The sequence below is a fragment of the Eptesicus fuscus genome, chromosome 6, assembly GCF_027574615.1.
Source record: "Eptesicus fuscus isolate TK198812 chromosome 6, DD_ASM_mEF_20220401, whole genome shotgun sequence".
Lineage (NCBI taxonomy): Eukaryota > Metazoa > Chordata > Mammalia > Chiroptera > Vespertilionidae > Eptesicus > Eptesicus fuscus.
In genome coordinates, this window is record NC_072478.1 from 58,598,310 (window position 1) to 58,615,084 (window position 16,775).

Below are 16,775 nucleotides of genomic sequence, written 5' to 3' on the forward strand. Positions count from 1 at the left end.
TTCTGTAACTGCCAATCTACTTCTCAGTCCTTCACCCTTCTCACCCAGTCCTCCCACCTCTACCTCCCATCTGGCACCTTCAGTCTGTTCTCTGTGTCTATGAGTCTGTTTCTGTTTTGTTTGTTCATTTACATTTTTCTTTCGATTCCACATAGGAGGGAAATCATGTGGTATTTGTCTTTCTATGACATGTTACTTTCTTTTCAAGTTTTTGAATTGGGGCAACTATCGGGGGCAGGTACTGCAGCCCACTGAAGGGACCATGGGCCTTGTGTCCACTAGCTTAGAGAAGACACGTCCGCCGAGCTGTGCACTCTGCTCCCCTCTCCCTGCCGGTCAGGCTCAGCAAGAAAGCCATGCTGTTACTATGCTGCTATCCCCAATCCGGACAAGCATTTGTATCAGAAAGCGTTCTCTCAGATCTGCCTTTGCTCTGTGACAGGTGTCTGCAAACTCCAGCCCGTGGGGCCAAATCTCACTCAGAATGATTCTGACATTTTTAAATGTTTTTAAGAAATCACAAGTAATCTTTCATGACATGGGAAAGTTACATCAAATTTAAACTTTAGTGCCTATAAATAAAGTTTTATTGGAACACTGCTGAGCTATTAATTCATTTGTATGTTGTCCATGACTGCTTTCATGCTACAGGGGTGGACTTGGGAGCTGGGGCGGAGACACCCCGCCTGCAGGGCCTAAGATAGAGGGTGGGCAAAAGTAGGTTTATACTTCTGAGTACGCGAAACACAGAGTTTATCTTTGTGTTATTAGTTGTTAATTATTGTACTATTTTTCACACGAACAACTACCTCACCCTGCATTTACTATCTGGCCCTTTACAGAAAAAGTTTGCTGAGTGCTGCCTATGTGGTTATTAGGTCTACAGAGACATGATCCATCTCGTTGTGTATATCCCCAACTTACTGTATTAAGTCCCGTACTGCTTTGTCTTGCAGGATTAAGCAGCGTCTCTCAGCTTGCCACTGCAGCGGGTTATCTGCCTTCTAATTCATCGTGAGGGCAGCTTTATGGCTTGCCCAAGTCTGACAGTAAACGTGGGTTGCTCCTGAGTCCTTTTGCCTCTTAAATCTTGCCATCCCAGAATAAGCACAGCTTAAACCCGCTTTTAACTGTGAGCCCTAAGTCACTGAGCAGAGGAGTGAGCCAGACCCAGACTCACTATTATTGGCACAGAATCGGTGGACAGAATCTGTTAGCGCTTTGGACAGAATCTGTATACTATTACCTAGGTGACCTCAGGCATCCAACTCCAAAGATACTATTGCTTTGTGTTGAAAATTTAAAAAATTGATATATAAAATAAGCTAAAGATATCTTTAAATATTGTAATACAAAGGTAACTGATAATATCTTGAAACATTTCTTTTCAGTCCTTTTTACTCATATATGTAATTATAGTCAATTAACTCTAATTTGGGATCAAATTGCCTATGCAGTTTTATATCCTGTTTTTTTTTTTTTTCCACTTCAAATCCAGTAAGCATGTTACCACATCATTAAGCATTCTCTAAAAATGTGGTTTTAAATGGTTGTATACTATCCATTGCATGGGCTTACCATACATTAGTTTTGAATATCTGTACTTGTTTGCTAAATCATTTCAACTGGAAGAGGAGAGGACTTTCTCAGTGACACATAGTACGTTGTCCTCACTCTGTCTTCAAAGCAACTGGGATTACTTTGACACTAAATGCAGTCAAGGTCATATGTCGGGCAGACAGGCGCCTTGTGGGTGGTTGAAGCGCTGCAGGCCCTCCCACCGCTGACGCTGATGGGAAGCTGGGTGCTGTCCACCTCTCTCTTTCAAAGTGCTCATGTGCTTTGTAATATTCCTGCTTTAAGAAGGAAAATAAAAAGTTAAAAGTGTTTTCCCTGAAAGTCATTTTTTCAAAATGCCAGATTATAAATCTGAAGGAATTTTGGAACATATAACATTTGTTTTTGTTTTTGTTTTATCAACGTGGGTTTTCATTTCTTTTTAGAAAGTGAGTTTTTGGTCTTTTGTGGGGCCTGACAGAAAATCCGTCCCCTGTATGCAAAGTTGGGCATGGCAGTGTAACGGCGGGGAGGGAAATCAAGATTCATGGGGCAAGCGCCACCCCTTTTTCTGTACTGAAGATGACATGATGTCATCCCTTTATTTGCTGGTTGTATGTTAAACCCCAGTTGTGATAAAGAATCCTGAGGTGGGTATTTCTTCACCTAGAAATAGGGTTGTCAGATAAATTACAGGGACAGCGCGTAAAATTTGATTTCAAATAAGCAGTCAGCAGTTTGTTTAGCCTGTGTGTCCCAGGCGCTGTTTGGGACACACTTTACTAAAAAGTGATTTGTTGTTGATCTTACATTCAAATTTAACTCGGTGTGCTGGGCTTTTATTTTGTTTTGTTTTTTGCTAAGCCAGGCAACCCTACCTAGTGGTTTCTCTGTTTCCTACTACAAATGCTAAATGTATGGGTTTATTACATAACAGTCTACTTTTTCTTCTGACTATTCCTTGGCAGTGGTTGGCTTGGATAGCAGAAGCAAGCACAGCGCAGACGATGGCTTCGTTACTGTGAGTCTGAAGCCAGACAGAGGTACAGACGCTCTTATATACATTCACCTTGCTGCGGGTTGGACACTGTTTCTTGGCGTTGGAACACTTATTTCTCGATATCTGGGTTTTAGGGAAGAGGTCAAATTCTCAAGAAAATCGTATTTATCTGAGGCTCTGGACTACAGAAAATAAGTCAAAATCAAAGAATGCAAAGGATTTACCCAAATTGAATCAGGTAAGCTCTCGACAGTTCAGTCCATTCATAGTAAACCTGACAACTCTGTTTCCTGATCGTAGGTATATATAGAATAAATACCCCTCAAAGGCAATGGTAGCTTGGGCACTTAGGTAGTATCTGTTTACACCTACTTTATGCATCAAAAATATGCTCAGTTGTGAAAAAATGACCTCTCAGAGAAAATGTGAATCACGAAATATCCAATTTTGAGAGTCCACACCTCATCCCAGTCATTAGAAATACCCTCAGATACTCAAAGGACCAGGCTGAGCTATTTTCAGATCTCTGCTCAGCTATGAAGACATCTGACATTTTTTTTCTTCAAAAGCTGATGTATAATAAGGGAGATGAAACAACACAGGTAATTAGAACACAGCATGGACGGGCTGACTTTCCTAACGGAAAACAGATAAGCCATCTGGGTGGGGTGGGAAGGCATTTCTCTGTCCAGGGCCCCCAGCAGAGGTGTCGGGGGAGAGGGGACCTGAGCTAACCTTGGAAAAACTGACATGCCTACCCAAGGGTATAGGTGTTAGATGAGATCTGGGATTTCCCTGAGATACTTCAACAAAGGATGAAAACGTTAACGGAGCAACTGCGTAACAGTCAGTCTTAACTCTAGGGGACGGGTATGTGAAGGTTCATTTCATTCTTCCCGCTGTCACCGATGTTGCAAGTTTTTCAAATTGTAAAAAATGGTACCCTCCGTAAGAGACTTTAGAGAGCGCACCCACCCCCCCCCCCCCCCCCCCCCCCGCACAGGACTTTTCGGGGGTCTTTCAGGAGTCCTAATGCCAGATGGCTTGGCAGGCCACTCCCGTCCTGTCCGTGCTCCCCAGGAGATGCTGACATCCTCTGTGCTTTCCCAAATCCCCCCCAGGGGCAGTTCATCGAGCTGTGTAAGACGATGTACAACATGTTCAGCGAGGACCCCAACGAGCAGGAGCTGTACCACGCCACGGCGGCGGTGACCAGCCTCCTGCTGGAGATCGGGGAGGTGGGCAAGCTCTTCATCGCCCAGCCGGCGAAGGAGGCCGGCAGCGGGGCCAGTGCCCAGGGCATCCTGGGCGTGCCCTTCTCCAGGAAAGGGCCCGGCCAGCCTTACGGGGTGGAGCCCGCGGAGCCCCACCCGGCCAGCTTGGCGGGCGACAGCGAGGAGCACTCCCTGGGTGGGCAGATGGAGGACATAAAGCTGGAGGACTCCTCGCCCCGGGACAACGGGGCCTCCTCCTCCATGCTCATCTCCGACGACGACACCAAGGACGACAGCTCCATGTCCTCGTACTCGGTGCTGAGTGCCGGCTCCCACGAGGAGGACAAGCTGCACTGCGAGGACATCGGGGAGGACACGGTGCTGGTGCGCAGCGGCCAGGGCACCGCGGCGCTGCCCGGCAGCACCTGCCTGGACCGCGACTGGGCCATCACCTTCGAGCAGTTCCTGGCCTCCCTCCTCACGGAGCCCGCCCTGGTGAAGTACTTTGACAAGCCCGTGTGCATGATGGCCAGAATCACCAGTGCCAAGAACATCAGGATGATGGGCAAGGCGCTCCCCTCGGCCAGTGACTACGAGATCTCGGCCTTGTCCGGCTGACCGGCCTTCCCTGGGAGGGGGCGGGGGAGGAGGGGCCAGGAAAGGGTCTTTTTTTATGTTCTTCTGTCTTGAGGTTTCTTTCTTTCTTTTAAATTAAATATTTATTAGTACCCGGCTCGAAACCTCGTGTTTTCATAATATAATACAATGCAAACTGTTGGAGAAATATTTAACACCTTGCTGTAGGTATAGGACTCTCTCTTGGTGGGGGAAGGGGGATTTACCAGAATACAGTATATTCAGTGAATTCCAAAAAAAAGATGAATCTGTCCGTGATATGTGTGTATTATAACTTCTTAGTCTTGCTGTTGAGCTGTATACATGGTTTTAAAAAAAAAAATAGTGCTGCTTAATGCTAAATCAGGCGGCAGCCATTTGTGTAGTTGGGCTTTTTAAATAAAACCAGAGCTGGAAGGAAAAGGAAATGTTCTTAAATGGAATGGGCATTGTCAGCTGGGGTAAATCCTAGACCACTTTGGGGAGCATTAAAACTATTTTTTAAGATTTGAAATATATTTCATAAAAAGTCCTCTATTCAAAAATTATATTCCACAGATATTCCCCTCAAGGGGAAAACATTTGAGGTTCTAAACAGTGATGAAAGTGTGATTTTTTTTTATATGGTGCCAGATTAATGGTTCTATTTGGTCAATTCGGACAAATTTTGCATTTAAGAAACCAGCTATTATTTGTGTCGGCTGCCAGAATTCAGAGAAAAGGAACAGCCTTTTGTTACAGAGAATCAAAGTGGCAACGAAGATGACTGAGGGCTCAGGATTTTTTTTGCAACGGGAGGGGAAATAGAATAAAAGGACTGATGCTTCTGATCCTGGATTTTCAGCTTCTTGTTACTCATTACAAATAAAGCAAAAAAATAAATAAATAAATAAATAAACTTTACCATTTCCATACTCTCCGTAGATTCCAGAAATTTATACCATGTATCACATACGATCATCTTTGCGATTAAATCAATGTAGAGATCACGTAAACGGGGGGAAAAAAACCCTGCAAGATAACGTAACTGAATGTTTTAAAGCAGAATTTGTCACTTTATATAAAGCATAGTATGCGCTGTCTATTTCCTGAATGGATGTGGAAATGAAACTAGCACACCTGCACTTTGGAGTCATGCTTCTTTCTTGTTCCTGTTCTCACTTCAGAGGTTGGAGGTTCTTCCCTTCTTGTGGACTTCATCACCATGGTCACATTTCCTTTGCTGCTTCAGGATATTCCCTTCAACACATTCCTTTATGTTACTGTACATTGTGTCCTTATTTCAGCTGTCGCCGTTTTCTTTTTCTTCAATTTTGTTTACAGAATGATTTTTAAACTGTCCAATGAAGTAGTGTTAACCTCAAATAAGATAAATGTGAACAAATAAAATACATCAGATACTCAGACGTGGCTTCTATGGGTGTTTGAGTTCCTGCTTAAGGTAATGACATTCTTCTTTTAACAACATGGCAGGGGAAATTATGTTAGGCAACCATTTTGACTAAGTAAACATTTTTATAAGCAAGTGTTTTGAGATAAGAAATATAGTGTGTAGTGATGTGCATATGAAGGCATTCATTTAAAATAAGGAAAGGCATTTTATTAGTTATCTGGTTACATAACTTAAACTGCAGAAGTGAGTAAAGGGTGAAAATTCATGTTCCATTCTTTTTTTTTCAGTGTTTTAAATCTTTATTGTTGAAAGTATTTCTTATGTCCCCTTCCCCTCCCCATTGACCCCTTGTAGCCCTCCCCCGCCTCCCGCCCCAGGCCTTCACCGCCCTTGTGTCATTATTAGTGCACTGTAATGCCACCCTTGTTTCGTTATCACTAGCCACTGTAATACCATTTGTTACGCATTTAAGCGAGTGACTAGCCATTTGTTTGACTTGACTCTAAGATCGTTACACATTCCTCCATCATGCGTTTCTATCTTTAAAGTCACTTGAAAGATACCTCAGGAAATAACTCTTTAAAATCCGATACTTTGAGGTTGAGGGTGGGGATAAGCATGTGTTTAAATGTGTAGCCCTGTCCTGGCTGGTGTTGCTGAGTGGTCAGAGCCTCAGCCCACCCATGGAAGGATTCAGGTTCTACCCGGTCAAGGGCACGTACCTGGGTTGCAGGTTTGATCCCCGGCACCGTTGGGACACGAGCGGGAGGCAGCCAATCCATGTGTCTCTTCATATTGTTTCTCTCTCTCCTCCCTCCCTTGCACTCTCTGAAAAGCAATGGAAAAAAATATCCCCCGGTGAGGATTAAGAGAAAACGAAATAAATGATAAATGGGTAGCCCTAGATGAGTGAGAGGAGCCGGAACTTCCCGTTGTCACGGAGAAAGGCACTCTAACCCTGAAAGCATGTGTCTCCTGTGATAACTGTCATTTGTGCCAGCACGTCATGGTTCTTCCAGCGCGGCAGCAGCTTACCCTCTCGGGGCTCGTGTTAGTCTGTTTGCTTCTATGGGATGCGAATGGAGGAGCCCTGAGCCTCAGACGTGACTGTCCAGCTTGGTCTCTGAGACAAGTAGGCTTGTCAGCTCATTCCTAAGTCAGGCAGTGCGTTTCAGAGCATTTTCTTAAAAAAAAAAAAAGATCACAGTTTCTGTCTAGCTTTTAACGGTTGGGTTATGTCTTTTTAGCATCTCCGTGGGTTATTCTCTTCGATTTCAATGTCTTGTGATTTACCTTCTCTGAGTGGTCACTTTCCATCTAGCTCTTAGGATTTGTTTCCCGTGCTCATGATCGCTTCACCCCCACGGCTGGTGGGCTCAATGTCTCCGTCCAGAGAGACGACCTGGCGTCCCAGTCAGCTCCCGCTGCAGAGCACTGGGCCTGGCCCCAGTGGAGCAGCTTTCAGAGAGGAACCATGAAAGAGAACACGGGCAGAGGGGGGGGGGAGCAGGGAGGAAACCTGGAGCCAGAGTGCTGGGCAAGTGAGTGAGCAGGAACAGTGAGCGCGGCAGGGACAGTGAGTGTGCAGGGGCAGTGAGCGCGGCAGGGACAGTGAGTGCGCAGAAAAAACTGCAGATCCACCACACCCTCCCATCCAGCATGACTCTGGTCTGGTCTGGGCAGGAGGACCATACGCCACAGGAAGTGCCGCAAGGCAGCCACAGGCAGTGAGAAGGCTTGTGTGCCATCGATGCCCTTGCCCCACCTGGGTACACAGGCGGGGAACCTGGCAGCCGGCAGAGGGCAGCTCCCACGGTCCGATCTCATCACAGCAAGTAGGGAGCAGGCTAGGTTTCTCCTCCCTTTGCTGTCCCCGGAGACTTAGCTAGCCTGTCTTGGGCTGGCCTAGGCCTAGTAGCTGACTACAGCTTTGCCTAAACCTAGAGCCACTTGGTCTTTTCATTTCTTAATTTTTTTTTTTTATTATTTCAGAGAGGGAGAGAGAGAGAGAAACATCGATGATGAAAGAGAATCATTGATGGGCTACCTCCTGCACAGCCCCCACTGGGGATCGAGCCCGCAACCCAGGCATGTGCCCTGTGACCTCCTGGTTCATAGGTCGACACTCAACCACTGAGCCACTCCAGTCGGGCAATCTGCCTTCTTCAGTCACATCTGGGCTGCTGGCCACACTCCCATCAAGACCAGCGCTCTCTTCTCACACACCTTCCCTGACATGTGAAGACAGCACTCTTCATCGTTACTAATCTGATCAATGAAAGACATTATTTGTTTTCCTTGGAACTTCTCTCATAGCAGGGAGGGTGAATGATTTTTGAAATGTTTCCTGGTCCTTTAGATTTCTTTTGGATTTGTCTTCTAACTTTTGATGTCTTGTGTTCTACAATAGTGTGCAATTTTCATGAGATCTTTTTAGGTAGATATGGCTTCTGTTTTTTGTTTGTTTTCCTACTTCTTCAGTGCCATTCACTATGGCAACAATGAGAGAATAAAATGAAAGAGGATGAGGAGGTTATAAAGCATAAGTTGCTCCACCCTCACTGAAGATTAGTGACTTTTCAAATGGAAGGTAAATGGTTAAGTGGTTCTTAATAGCCATTTGTAGTTGCCCACTGAGCAGACCTGCTGCAAAGCCTCCAGTTAGACCTGTAAGTTGCATCTGAATTAATAGCTAATCTACTGTGTCCCACTAGGGGGTGATGTTGAGCTAAAGACCCTTCCCTGTGACATTCAATAGATTCTGGGTAAAGTTTTGTTTCTTCATTCAAAACTAAAAAGATCAATTCCTCCATAATGCTCCAGACAACTAGAGCAGCAAGGGGGGCAGAGCTTTGAATTCAAGGGTAACTGAAATGTAGAGCTTAACAGAACCTCTGCTCAGGCAGCACTCAGCAGAAACTGCACTTGATTCTATTGCAAACACCAAAAGCCAAGGATCAAGACAGAAAAGGTTAAGTGGAAGAGAGATGATGTCCTTCATGATGCAAACATTGCCTAACATTAAATACATTGAGTGGCCAGATTATTATGACCTCTGAACGCATAATAATCTGGCCACTCATTGTATATCCTATATAATAAAAGGCTAATATGCAAATTGTCCCCTCGACCAGGAGTTCGACCAGCAGGCAGGCCGGCCAACCGCCCATGTCCCCTCCCCCTGGCCAGGCTGGCCGGACCCCACCCATGCACGAATTCATGCACCAGGCCTCTAATATATATATATATATATATATATATATATATATATATATATATATATATATATATTATTGAGTGGCCAGATTATTATGCATTCAGAGATCATAATAATCTGGCCACTCAGTGTATTTCCCCAGGATTTCTTTATGCTTAAAATGTAATTTCCCCAGGGTTCATGACCTTAAGGTGGCAACATTTCCCTCCCCAGCCCTGCCAATAACACATTTCCACCAGCCAGTCTCATGGGGCACAGAGCGCCGTCTTCCATGGCTAACACACATCTGGCACCTCCCACGAAGGCCAGTTTCCTCTGCTCCCTCTACAGGATGTCCAAAAGTATGACCTAAGTAAGGTCACCCTTCAACCTCAGAAAGATTGACCTCTCCAAGGACATTTTATCCTATGGCACACTTTTTCTTTTCTCTGCGATGGAGGCAACCTCAGTTGCTCTTTTGAAAGCTGCAATCGTGTCGTTTTGCCTGTATGAGCCTTAGGCACTGGAGGAGTATTGGTGGACACCAATGAACTTCCTAATTCCAAGTTGACTGACTTCAGCCCAATTAACTGAAGTGAGAGTGCTAAACTCTGGTTGTAACAGCAGCCAAATGTTCTACCCACACAGTATGGCAAAACCCATATTTACAGAATAAGATTTTACTACAGAAAAGAATCGCAAAGATCTCAGCCCAAATGCCCCAATCTGGCAGAGGAGGAAACTGTGCCTCGGAATGTTGCACTCAGTTTGATGGAATAAAAGTGAATCTGGCAACTCTTCAGTTTCAAACGTAGCTCATTTCCAGACATTTAAAGAAACTGAGCTTTGGATGCTGGAATTCCTCAAAACCTTTGTTAGGCACAAATATCAGCATTCAAGTTTTGTCTTTGAGAATTGCTAGCATTTCACAGTGCTTTTCTCCATTGCCCTGAGGGGAGCCTGGCCTCAGGCAGTCTTCCCTCGGGGTGTCTATGTCCCGCTTGGTCTTAGTACGAGCTGGACGATGGGGCTGGTGTCCCTTATACTCCCTCTCTGCCCACAGGCCACCTCACCTCAGGAAACATCAGAATCACGTTACCATGGAAATTTAAACTTCTCTGCTGCTTCTCACTATTTACAGTAAAAAGAATCCCCTTTGTCTTTAAGTGACAGTAAAAATTGCTCAGTTGGTACCAATGATGACTATAGTTTATAATACTGTATTGAATACAGGACATTTGCTAAGAGATTTTGGGTGCTCTAAATACAAAAAAAACTATGTGAAAAGAACATGTCAATTGGCTTGACTGTATTATAATCATTTCACTATGTATATGAATATCAAATCATCATGTTATACCCCTCAAATATGTTTAATTTTTATTGGATGAAAAAAAAATGAGATTAGGGTGGGCCCTAATCCAATGACTGGTGTCCTTATAAAAAGGGACACATGGACGCTCGCACGCGTGCGGACACACACACACACACACACACACACTCACCCTGTGAAAAAAGGCAGAGATCATCAGGGTGATGATTACCCAAAACCACCAGAAATCAGGGGAGAGCCATGGAACAGATTCCCCCTCATTGCCCTCAAGATTTCCTTCCCCGAGCTGCATAAATCTATTTAAAACAGAATTATCTTTGTCACTTCCCTGTCCCCGTCCCTTGCCTGGGTAACTCCTACTCACTCTTCAAGACTTGGATCTGTGTGCACCTTTTCCAGGAAGCTCCCAAATGCCCACAGTCAGAGTGAGGTGGCCTTCTCCCCTGCTCCCCAATCACCTGGGTACATCTCTAACACTGCCTTAGCATATTGTATCACAATCTCTTCATGTGTCCGTCTCCTCAGACCTTCACACAGTGTATGCAGTGGGTGTTCAATAAAGGCATGTGGAATCAGGCATTCATTGAATCAACCATTACTCCAAGAATGTTAGAACAGCTCCACCACAAATTCCCCTTCATACCCTACCAAGCAATACTGAACAAGAAAGTTTAGCCAAGGATCTATCCAAAGAGGGTACACCTCACAAGGTCAAGGAAAGGCCCAGGAACCTGGAGCAGAGCACAGAGCCACAGGGCAGCCTGAAGCAAACCAGACTCCCAAGAGCTGCTTCATTGTGAAATTCAGCTGGGCAAACCCTCCGGGAGAGTGAGCAACAGGTCATCCTGCAGGTCATAGGAAAATAATGGAGATAAAGCTTAATCTCTTGTGTGAGACTCAGGCATTTTAAAATCTGTCACGTATGTGTTTGCAGCAATCATATTAACCACACAAGTAAAATGTAAAAGAGAGAGCTTCTATGGAATTTTAAGCACACAGATAAATTTGCACATTATAAAGGGTGCATAGCCCTAGCTGGTTTGGCTCAGTGGATAGAGCATCGGCCTGCAGACTGAAGGGTCCCTGGGTTGCAGGCTCAATCCCCAGTAGGGGGCGTGCAAGAAGCAGCCCATCAATGATTCTCTTTCATCATTGGAATTTCTATCTTTCTCTCCCTTTCCCTTCCTCTTTGAAATCAATAAAAATATATACTTTTTTTTTTTAAAGTGCACATAGCCCAGGTGTTTTTCTTCCCTCTCCTTTCCATTTTTATTGTCTTGTTTGTTCATTTGTTGCTTTCAGTTTAATACCCCACATAGGAGTGAATCCATCTTATTCTTAATGTCCGGGCTTCATCTTTCCCAGACCCAGGACCAACAGTTCATCCCACAGGCTGCCGCAGGGCTGCTCGCAGTCAGCGCACTCCGAGGCCTTCTGGTGCATCCAACTTCCACGTCCTGTTGGACATATTCCAACAGTGTTTGAAGCAATGATCACAGACAAGACCGCACCAAGGTGACCTCAGTTAGTCTTTGCTCCTTCCCCTGGTGTCTGGGTCACATTCACACTTACGCTGCAATCCTGGACCTTTAGCCAAAGCCTCTCTGCCAGGCACGACGCACGACTCTGAAATTTCCACTTGTCTGGGAGATTGGAAAGAGGAGGGATGATGGAAGGAGAGGGTCCTGGACTTGGGCTGTGACCTCTGACCCGGCAACTGTATCTTCATCCAACTCACTTCATCTCAGCAGCGCCTGAGAACCAGGAGCCTTGAGGTTTTTTCTCAGCTGGAATGTCTCCATTTCACCCCTGTGCCCTCCTGGCTGCTCCAAATAGAGAGACCTGGCATCCAGTCCTGCTTCTCCTATGTGATAACTGTGTCCCAGGGTGGGCCACTAAGTCAGGGCCTCAGGATCTCGGAGTGTAAGGGACCCTGCACATCTTTCAGTAAAACCTTTATAAAGGTCAATGCTTTGGTTCCCTGCAACAACCTGCAGTGTGGTCATTCAAACTTCATTAATAAAACATGCAATTGCAATAATCACTTCCTATGCCCTTTCTACGTGCCATGCTGTAGTTATTGTGCTAAGATATTTACTATTGGTATTTACTTAGATCCTGACAACAGCACTATAATTCTGATTATGTCTCCATTTTAGAGACAGGAAAAAAATGTAAAGAAATTAAATACGTTGCCTTAGGTCACATAGGTGGCAAATGACACATTCAAACCCAGGTCCTTGTGATATTAAATCTGCTGCTCTGAATTAATATTACACCAAATTACCTGAAATAGTAATAGTAATACCTAAAGAGATAGAGAACTCATTACCCAAATAGCATCACATTTCATCTCAGATCACAGTGACTGGAAGAACATGTCTTACCCTTATCTAAAATCTGTCAGCTTACACATTGCACCTCTCAGCACTAGTTCTTTTCCTTAATTGTACAGAATGAATCTAGCCTGTGCACTGGCCCTGACTTCAAGTGTCTGAGGACAGGGATGTCCTGCTAAGCCATCTCTTCCTCTTCATTTGCTGGTCCCCATTGGGCCTTAATTCCTCTCAATCTCATTTCCCTAGATCCCCTGTATTACCTTCCTCACCTCTACCACCAGGTTCTACTGAGGATGAAATGAAATAAAGTACTTTTTAAAGTGAACATGTAGTAATGTTTAATCTTCTCTTTGTAAGTCCCCTAGTAATGTATATAAACCAAGTAAAGGATATACATTTCATGTGATTTTTTTGGATAACTTTTGATGTGACTTATAGAAAAAATATATGAGCATATCTAGCCATTGTACACCTTCAAAGCATTGGGAAGTATCATGTCATAAATCTCTGGGGAAGGAAGTTGGGTGCCCTGTGGTGATTGAGAGTGTGGGGTCAGACAGGTCCTAAGAGCACCATTCAGTGGTTATGGGACCCAGAAGAAGTTACTTAACTCCTCTAGGCCTCAGAAGTTTCCTCATCCGTGACGTGAGATAACAGGAGTACAAACCTCAGGGGGCTGCAATCAGGATGAAATGCATTAAATTTTGTCAAGTGCTTAGAGCAGAGTCTAGCACTTGTTAAACACGGTGTAAGTATTAAATACATGCAGTGGATAAATTTTTCATAGGGTTATGAGGATTACATTCATCAGTGCTAAGCACAAGAGTGATCTATTATTAAGAATAACCTAAAGATGTAGAATATTCATTGGGAAAGTGAAGAATTTGAGGTTCAGAAAAGTTAATTTGTTCATACTCACACAGCTAGTACCCTAATCACTACACCAGTGGTCGGCAAACTCATTAGTCAACAGAGCCAAATATCAACAGTACAACGACTAAAATTTCTTTTGAGAGCCACATTTTTTAAACTTAAACTTCTTCTAACGCCACTTCTTCAAAATAGACTCGCCCAGGCCGTGGTATTTTGTGGAAGAGCCACAGTCAAGGGGCCAAAGAGCCGCATGTGGCTCGTGAGCCGCAGTTTGCCAACCACGGCTACACTATATAGCTCCTTAATCAGAATGGAAACGAATGTTTTCTCCTTAACATAGAACTTGCTAGTCTCTCTCTTTGGGCATCAGTCCTGTCTTATTCTATTGGCTGGGCCGGGCCAAGAAAACCCCATTCTGTCCTCTCCCCACTGTCTCCCTGTTCCAGAGGGCAGCCTCCCTGCCCACTTACATAACAATTCATATATGTAGGCACCTGCGCACCACTCAGATGCATGGCTTTCAGACAAAACCATCTAGTTCCCATCTAGATCTCAACTGAGGTTGCCATTCTCACTAATTGCTGTTTTAAATATTAAGCTGTAATAAGAATCATCCTATATATGACTTTTCCATATTCTGGCTAATTATTTTAGAGTAGATAGTCAGATATGGAATTATTGGATCAAAGGTTATGGACAATTTTCTTGGCTCAATGCCAAATTGTTTTCTAAAAGAATCATGTGAATGTAAAATGCCATTCTTAATACAGCATTAGTATTACAATTCTGTTTTAATATTCATAACCTATAATTCTAACAGTCATTATTTACTTATATTTATAGTATTTAATTTAAAATGTATATGCAAACATTTTAATAATTACAATTTTGGTAGGGACAAGGGATTGATTTATAGGGTAAAAGAAGCACATTTCTTTATTATTGATATGAAATATATCCCCCCTACTTGTAGAGTTTGTATTTCTTCTTGTATAAATTGTCTTTTCTGCCATTTGTAGATTTATATATAATATTACAACTTGATATTTCCTACTGCTGGCTGAGAGAATTATGGGAGCATATAGACCATGATTCAAATGTACAGCATTGTTATCTTTTTTATTTACTGTGAAGTCAAGTCATTTGTTCATCCTGATCGATCACAGTTGGAGCAAGGACAGTTGTAAATGTTCTCAATTTTAAAAGAGGAAAATAGGAATTTAGTGTGTTAGGAACTGGCTGCCCTTCCTTAGCTACGTCATGAAAGGCCCGCTACCCTTTCCCACACTGACCTATCTTTACCTCCTCCCGTCTTTGTGCCAGGAGAGCAGAAGTCTGACCCTCTGGGGACGCCACCCTCTCCCCTACTGTTCTCTCCAACCTGAGGCAAACTTTCGCCTACTTCCCAGCGCCTCTCGCAGAGCTGGCAGGCCCCTGAGAACCAGGACCATGTTCAGAGTCTTAAATCCTGAGAACTCTCATGAGGCTTCTGACTTCTGCTTCTTCTTGGACCCCGAGAATGGGCCTCGTGCCCCGCCTCTCAGGTGCTCAGTCACCACCGACCTACACTGTCTCCTGGAGAAGTCTCTAACCGACCGCACCTGTTAATAACCCAGCGGCTCTGGCTGGCTCTCTTCCTCACGGTCTCAAATATATCCGTCCCCTCTCCTAATTTGTCCTTACCTGCTTTGGACTACAACATTTCCTACTTTCTAGCAGATATATTCCTCATATTCCCTCCCCTTCTAATAGCTTCCATTTCACCCTCTCCTCTAATTTGTCATACTCCGCCTTTTTAAAACATGCAAACATGTGCCTATGGAAACAAAACAACTTCTTAATATATATATATATATATATATATATATATATATATATATATTATATATTTCAGAGAGGAAGGGAGAGGGAGAGAGAATCATTGATCGGCTGCCTCCTGCACGCCCCACCCTGGGACCGGGAATTGCGTGCCTCTTGGTCCATAGGTTGATGCTCACCACTGAGCCATGCTGGCCCGGCAATAAAACAACTTTTAATTCACCCTGCTTCTCCTTCAAAATGTGCCGAGCCTTCTTTTTTGTAGTCCAAATCCAAAAATTCCACTTACTTGCCTCCAGGGCTCTTCATTTCAACAGGTGTATTCGGAGGAGAAACTCCAGTCTCCTCCTCCTCAGTCCCTCCAGCCTGACCTCAGGTGGAAGCCCCTGAGGACTGGCTCCTCGCACAGGACACAACCTGCTCTTAGAGAGGACGGGTGTGTGTGTGTGTGTGTGTGTGTGTGTGTGTGTGTGTGTGTGTGTGTGTGTGTGTACTCTGGGGCAGCATCTTATGCTCCTCCTGGTCCTGCTCCAGGACCAGAAGAATAAATGCACGCTCAAATAGATCTGTGCACAAGGACAGAAGTAGGTAAAGCTCCTCCCCGCATGACAACACAGTTACAATGTTTAACTCGTCACTCCAGGTGAGTTAGCAGCAGGACTTGTCACCTGGGGCGGCTCTGGAACCACATCCTGGGAGTGCAGGTGACTGTCCCGGGGTCGCAGGGGGGTGACCAGGCAGCAGAGCTGCACCTGGAGCCAAGCGGCCTGCGTGGACCTTTACACGCACCTTCCTAAGAAATGAAAAGGAGCAAGTGACACCTCACTTCATGTAGCACTTTAGCAGTTTACCAGTTGCTTTCTATATATCTATTATCTCATTGGACACCCTCCTACAAAAAAAAAAAAAAAAAAAAAAAAGCTCAAACAAAAATTTATTTGAAAAGTTCTTGGTTTCTGCCTGGGATTTTTCCAGGTCTGGATTTGGTGGTTAGAGAGGAGAAAGGAGGATGCGTTAAAAGGGAAGCCTAGATGGTGCCTGCAAAGTTCCTGGGGACCCCCATCTTGCCTCGGACAGCCCCAGATCTTCGAGACCTTGTACCAGAATCACTGAGATTGCGCTTATTTCGGGGGTGGAGGGACAGCTGCTCCCCGCCCAGCCCCGGGGCGCAGTCAAAGGGGACAGAAGCCGCGGAGGGTGCCAGCTAAGGGTGCGCCTTACTCAAGAGTCGCGCTCAGGTGCGCTTTGAGTGCTCTCCGGGTGAAGGGAGGCTCCCCGGACTCCGACGGTGCCTGCGGGTGGGAGGGACTCAGCGCCCCAGGGCCCGCCCCGCAGGTCCCAAGCCCGGGTCTTTCGAGATCTGGCATGGCTCAGCCCGGAGCTGCGGACTACATAAGTCCCCCACCGAGGGCAGGGCGCGCGGCGCTGCCAGCCGGC

At 44.9% G+C, this 16,775-nt stretch overlaps 1 protein-coding gene across 1 annotated transcript in view; it reads left to right on the top strand.

Annotated features, from left to right (window-relative positions):
• The window catches only part of TBC1D9 (TBC1 domain family member 9), an 81,908-nt gene extending 76,634 nt beyond the window's left edge, over positions 1-5,274 (top strand). The window contains exons 19-21 of the mRNA XM_008143713.3: positions 2,526-2,600; positions 2,692-2,795; positions 3,679-5,274. Of these exons, the coding sequence (XP_008141935.2) occupies positions 2,526-2,600; positions 2,692-2,795; positions 3,679-4,389 (890 nt within the window). The 3' untranslated portion in view covers positions 4,390-5,274. The remainder of the gene's footprint in view (positions 1-2,525; positions 2,601-2,691; positions 2,796-3,678) is intronic.
• The last annotated feature ends 11,501 nt before the right edge of the window (positions 5,275-16,775 follow it).